Raw genomic sequence first — 6,424 nt, forward strand, 5'->3', positions numbered from 1 at the left:
CCATCCTTTGAACTGCCCCCCCCAGTTAAAATGTCTGACAGTTTTGTTTGCTGGAGTTCCTAACTCCTCTCTCTCCATGGGGGGGGCAGGGCTGTCAATCACATGTCACAGAGCCCCGCCCCCCTCATTAGGAAGGTAAACAATAAAACAGCCGATGAGAGACGTGGCCAAGCACCGCTGGGGGGGAAAGCAGGCCGGGTAACCGGAGACGCAGGGACAAACAGCCTCTCACAGGCTCCTCCCACTCAAGCCCCGCCCCCTCCATCAGCACACTGGGAAGAGTGTGACTGTCCGCTCTCAGATGAGGCTCAGCAGGCGGACGGTAACCATGTGAGTCTGCAGCAGCAGCACAAGAATGCGCTGGTTCAAATCCCACCCCACCCCCGCTCGCCTCACCTCCTGTTCCAGACCACATCGACACGTTAAAGAGTCTGAACAGAAAAAAACACCCCATCTCTCCTCAAAGCTGATTCTGGATGAAGTCCAAGTTAATCCCAAAAACCAAAAGTGTCAGCAGAGAACCCCCCCCCCATGTTCTTCATCACACAGAAGAGGAAGAGGATGGACACATGAAGAGCGACCATCAGATAAAAACCTTATTTGATCAACATTTCACAGAAAACCATCGTCTGGTTCCACATTAGAATGAAATGGATGGGCGGAGCCACACGGGTGGGAGGGGCTTGTGCCGACCTGCTAACAGTGATCAGTACCTGTTGAGCTCCGTTTCATTCAGTGCTAAACGTGGGTTCTTGAACGCACAATGAAACCACGCTGGGCGAGGAGGGCGGGGCTTCTTCTACTTTACCAGTGAATGACATTTATGGTGGGGGTGGAAGTGGTTCGAATCTGGTGAATCTGCATCCAGACGTTTCTCACTGCTCTGTTCTGATAAATGACAGACTTGGTGTCAGAATCCAGTTTTATTTCTCCTTCAGTTTCCACACGGTGGTTCTTTGAGTAAAAGAGGACTCTATGGGGTCAACTTAGGGGTCAGCTTAAAGAGACCCTACCATGATTTTCTTAAACCTTTCAGAGTGAACTATATCCATATATATGATCATACATTATATTTGGAACACTAAAAAACTAATTATTTATGAAATATTAGTTATATTCCATGAATTTTTCCCTACCTGGAAGTAAAACGTCTCGATTCCTGAAGCTCCGCCTCCCGCTGCGTGCTGCTGCTGTCTGCGTCATGACCTCATCCCAGACAAAATCCGTGTCTCTGTATTTGTCCCACGAAAATAATCCAAACTTCTTCAAAGATGGATGCACATATGATAGATCTGTCTTTAGCAGGTCTGACCATCGCTAAACTCCTTCACAACACAAACACACGCGGCTTCTGCACGGCTGTGCGGGACAGGTGTTAAGGTAGCGCCTTAAGGTAGCGCCGCAGAAGAAGTAACAAACACCTGTTTGAGCTGGAATTTCTTGAAGGGAGGACACAACTGGAAGATAATTCTGATATTCTGCATCTAAAATGATTTTTTTTCGCTGATTATCACTGGTAAGGGGATAAATTGAGTGTTGTGTAACCTGGGGGCGGAGCTTGCAGCACAGACTCTTCCTGGAGGGAAGGTTTGAAACGATCTTACATCAGCACGTTTCCAACCGCTCGTTTTCGTGGGTATGGGAGGGGCTGCTGCAGACGGTGCAGGTTTTTAGAGGATTACTCTTAAATGCACGAACTGATCAAAATACTGCTTTGGGGTTCTTTATAGAGAGGAATGAGCAGTAAAATTCACTTAAAACCTCAAAAAGTAGAATTTTCATGGTAGAGCCCCTTTAAAGAGAAAAACCAGATTCTAAATCCAAAATAAAAAAAAATGGAAAATTAAAAAAAAAATTGTAAATTTGATAAAACAATATTTTAAATTTGAAAGACATTGAAAATTCGAAAAAAATATTGTAAATGTAAAACTGGAATAAAATGAAAAAGTTAAACCTAAAACTGATTAAAAAACAATGTTTATTTGTATTTTAAACTGTTTTGTTTTGTCTCCTTTGCTTTCAGTTTGTTTCAATTCAGTTTTCAACATTTCTTTCAAGTTTAATATAAAGGTTTTTTATTTAATATTTCATTTTCAATTTTACTATTAGTTTTTTTTCTTTCAATATTTATTTCAAGTTTAAAATAGATATTTTTTAAAGCAAAATTTCTTTTTTCAATTATTTTTTTCAAGTTTTAAACATTTCTTTTAATTTTAATATATATATATATTATTTAAATTTAAAATTTCCTTTTCAGTTTTTTTTAAGTTTAAAATGTAATTTTTTTAAAATGTACAATCTGGTTTTTCATTTACTTTTAGCTGACCCTAAATTGACCCCATAGACGCCCTCCATACCTCACAATCAGAGTCCCTGATTGGTCCACAGTTACATTTCAACACGTCATCAGTGCTCGTGTGTTTTGTATGTAGAGCCTGAATCTTCTCGCAGAAGCTTCTGTAGCGACGAGAGTTTAGAATACAGAAACTCGTGATTACTCGCGTTTCCGTAAACTTCTCGTTGAAACAGTCCGCCTGAACGTGCTGCCGATGGCGGCGAGAACGTTTGGAGGAACTACAAACAATCAGATGTTTATGAGAACAGAAAGTTCTGGAAGTTTCATGTGGACGATAAATTCAGTCTTCAGGGACAAGATCAGCGATATTTAACGAGACTGTCATTGTTATTTTTTAATAATTTTCTCCTAAATAACCAAGTTAAGAAGCAGCTTAAAGACTAAAACATGTTTCTAGAAAAATATCTGATTCTCATCAAACTGAAGACAGGAAGGAGCGTCATCAGGAGAGACCGGCTGCTTCCTGTTAGCTTGAGAGGACGCGGCGGGAACGTGGAGCTCCTGTTAGTGGATGTTCTCGTCGGATCACCGGATCTGAAAAAGTCTGAGGCGTCGGCAGAAGTCTCCATGTGATTGGATTGTAGCGGCCTAATCAATCGTGTCTGTGGTGCAGCGGCCGACATGTCAGAGACTTACAGACGTGTGCATGTGTGAGTCTGTCTGTGTGTGTGTGTGTATCTGTGTGTGTGTATCTCTCTGTGTGTTTGTGTCTTTATTTGTGTATCTCTCCGTGTGTGTGTGTATCTGTGTGTGTGTTTGTGAGTCTCTGTGTGTGTATCTGTGTGTGTGTGATGGGATAAGCTCCTGCATAGGATTACATATTGATCTGAAACATAGAAAAGCTTATCATAGAACAGGAAACTCCGGGCCTCGTTTATGCAGAAATCCCTTTTAGACGCTGAGAGGGCGTTCACTTTCAAACGCCGCCGTGCACGGACGGCCCTCTCAGCCTGGTGTGCGTGCACGTGGGTGTCACTGTGTAAGCAGATCCAGAGTGCAGGGAGCAGGGATCCACTTAGTGGCGTTACAGACGGCGGCGTGCTCCCAGCTGGCATCAAACCAACGCGGCGTCTGGCAGGTGGCCGTCACTGAGCATGCTCACTGATGACATCAGCCCCGGCCCCCCCTCAGCGCTTCATTTCTGTCCTGCCGTCCTAAACTTCCACCTGATGCTTTGACTTTTGAAGCGTATCGTCACGGAAACGAGATCAGCAGTTTAACTCCTCCTCTACTCGTGTCGGCCGTCTGACCCTCGGCGCTTTTCCTATTTGGCCCAAACCAACATTCAGGTGAGCTTTCACACCTGCTGAAGCAGGAGGAGCATCAGAACCAGATCTGGGCCAGATCAGAACCAGACCGGGACCCAAACCAGACGTTGAATAAATCAGTGTCTTCAGCCTCAGAGATGAAGCTTCACCACCAACAAGGAGGAGGTGGAGGGGGGGGGGCTTTCTGCCCCCTTCATTTTAAACAGGACTCTCTTCAGGCGCCATCAGTGTGTGACTGCAGGCGGATGAGAGGCCGCGGATGGACAGGTGTGTCTGAAAGCCTGCAGGTACGGGCGCTCTCGGGGGGGGCGGGGCTTCTTTCTGTCCGTCTGTGTCACTGACTGACCAACCAAATCAGCAATTACCCAGCGGCTCAATAGACCTGCCCAAGCACCAAATAAGGGCTGCACACCTGCTCGCTCACACGTGCACGCACACACATGCACATACACAGTGGAGGGGGGGGGGGGGGTGCTAAGTGCCCCCCCCCCCAGGGCGCTGTTAGTCAGCTGCATGAACAACAACACATTACAGCCAAACATGAAGAGCTCTGATTGGCTGTGCCCCCCCCAGCTAATTACAATTGATTTATTATGAAGCAGGTATCTTATCAGCAGGAATGACAATGGCTGTCCAAAGGAGGGGGGGTCAATGTCGAAAAGTAAAATCAATTAGCATCGACTGGCAAAAGGTTCATTTTTTCAAAGGGGACGCCGTCGAAAGGGATTAAACTGCCCCCCCCGTGATACGACACAATGGCGTCCGTCCTAACGAGCGGCTGCTCCGCATTGATCAGGTATCAGAGGCTGAAATCCTGCATCTTAATCCGGATCGGCAACAGATGCAGAATTCTAATCCCAAACGGCGTTTCCGGCTGCTTCAGGAAGAAGCCTCAGCGCACGTGTGCGTGTGTGTGCACGTGTCTCACCCTCGATGGCCAGCATGGCCCGCAGCTCCCGGTTCAGCAGCTCGAAGCGGCGCTCCAGATCGTGCTCCTTCTCCCTGCGGCGGCAGGACAAACTTCATCAATATGTTAATGAGAGAATCATTAAGCACTTAAAGAAAGCGCCATAAACATCGATCCCGCACTCCCCCCGCCGCGCATTAATCTACTGCCCATAACTGATACTGTGTGCACGGCAGTGCGAGCGTGCACGGGAGGTCAAATTGAATTCTTTCCTCTTCCAGTGGCATTAAAAAAGGAGCTCTTAATAGAATTTGTCCTTCACCGGCGCCGTTCCCGCACAAAGAGCCTCATAATCAGCCCTTCTGTCAATTGGCCACTTTAGCCCCCCCACGATATAATGTGATTATGAATACTGCAATCTCTGCTCCACTTTGAAATGAAGGCAGAGAGAGCGAGCGCGAGCGTTCACCTGTGGCAGCTGACCACAGAGAGCGGCGGCGGCGTCTCTATTGATTTCATGTCCTTCACATGTAAATCAATGGGAGAATGGAGTCGTTCAGTCAGACCCCCCCACGGCACAGCTTCATGCTGATTCACTGCCAGACGCGCGAGCGTGCACGGAGCAGAGTGAGAATAGCGCCCCCTGTCGGCCGGTCTGAGTGACGTACAGCAGAGAGAGCTGGTTCTGCCTCCGGATCAGAGCGTTCTTCTTGTTGACCAGCATGAACCACTCCTGCATCATGGCCTCCTCCTCCTCCTTGTTGTTTCCTGTGAAGAAGCAGAAAAACGAATCAGCGTTTATGTTCTTTGATTGACACCGTTAAAAAGAAAACTTCTTCAATTCCTGAAAATATGGTCAAGAACCGCCTGTGTGCTGCCCCCTACAGGTAGAAACGAGGTATTACAGCTGAATTTTGTGATTGGTCAATTGGAGTTTCAGGTCATCATGATTTCCAGCTCCAGTATAAAGGCCCCGCCCATCTTTGATTCTGTAAAGGTGCATTCACATCAAACACGATTGGTGTTACTGAGCTTGACGCCGCAGCTGCATGTGGGAGGAGCTAATTACCATCTGTAATCATGTCTGCATGTTTGAGTTCATATGATGTTTATTAAAAGGCTTTCCCGCTACAGGGCCTGTGTCTGTATGACAGCCGCTTTCACTGTGTTTCTGTGTCTGAGCTTGAGAAATGAAGAAATTTTTCTTTCTTTTAAATGTCTGGACGCCAGAGCCGGCAGCCTCTGTAACCGCCTGATTTGCGCCCGTCACTCAAATCCCGCTGTGGGACTTCAGATCGCCTCGTGTCGCGTCTGTTTCACTGACTTAACACTGAAAAGCTCCTTCGCTGTGAAAGCGCCTTAACCGTTGGTCGTTAGCGTGTTAGCGTTAGCACGGCTCATAGCTGGTTGTCAAAAATCTACGGGCTTGCACATTTTTCCAGTTGACTTTCAGGGAACAGAAGTTTAGTGCAGCTGAATTCCTGAGAACTCATTTCACTCGGGACTGTTAGCTTAATACGCTAGCCTTCATTAGCATATGATGCTAGCGCCATGTTACCACTCAGACATGGGTCTCCTTCGGTCTGGACGTGAGCACCTGCCTCCTCAGAAAGTTCTGTTTAGATACCGGCATCACTTGGCTCGGTACCAGTCTCCATATCGCAGTGACGACGTGACCTCGAGCTGACCCCACTGTCAGTCAACTCTGACCCCCACCTGACTCTTAAAGGGACGGAAGCTGATTTGACCAGAAACATAAAGATCGGAATCCATTTACAGACACTGGTGGGTTCATTTGTTCTGAACCAATCAGGGCTCTCCAACCTTCAGACGAGATTCTCACAGACCGGCCTGAAGAGGACGTCTGGTTTTTATTTTTGCCTCCAGTTTTTC

The 6,424-nt window shown here is 46.8% G+C and overlaps 1 protein-coding gene across 4 annotated transcripts in view; it reads right to left on the reverse strand.

Annotated features, from left to right (window-relative positions):
* The window catches only part of ehbp1 (EH domain binding protein 1), a 154,739-nt gene that overhangs the window by 1,418 nt on the left and 146,897 nt on the right, over positions 1-6,424 (reverse strand). For all 4 annotated transcript variants that reach the window (XM_024296537.2, XM_024296535.2, XM_024296536.2 and 1 more), the window contains 2 exons: positions 5,200-5,299; positions 4,553-4,626 (listed from right to left, as the gene is read on the reverse strand). In XM_024296537.2, coding sequence (XP_024152305.1) covers positions 4,553-4,626; positions 5,200-5,299 — 174 coding nt within the window. The remainder of the gene's footprint in view (positions 1-4,552; positions 4,627-5,199; positions 5,300-6,424) is intronic.

Source organism: Oryzias melastigma, linkage group LG15 (genome assembly GCF_002922805.2).
Source record: "Oryzias melastigma strain HK-1 linkage group LG15, ASM292280v2, whole genome shotgun sequence".
NCBI lineage: Eukaryota > Metazoa > Chordata > Actinopteri > Beloniformes > Adrianichthyidae > Oryzias > Oryzias melastigma.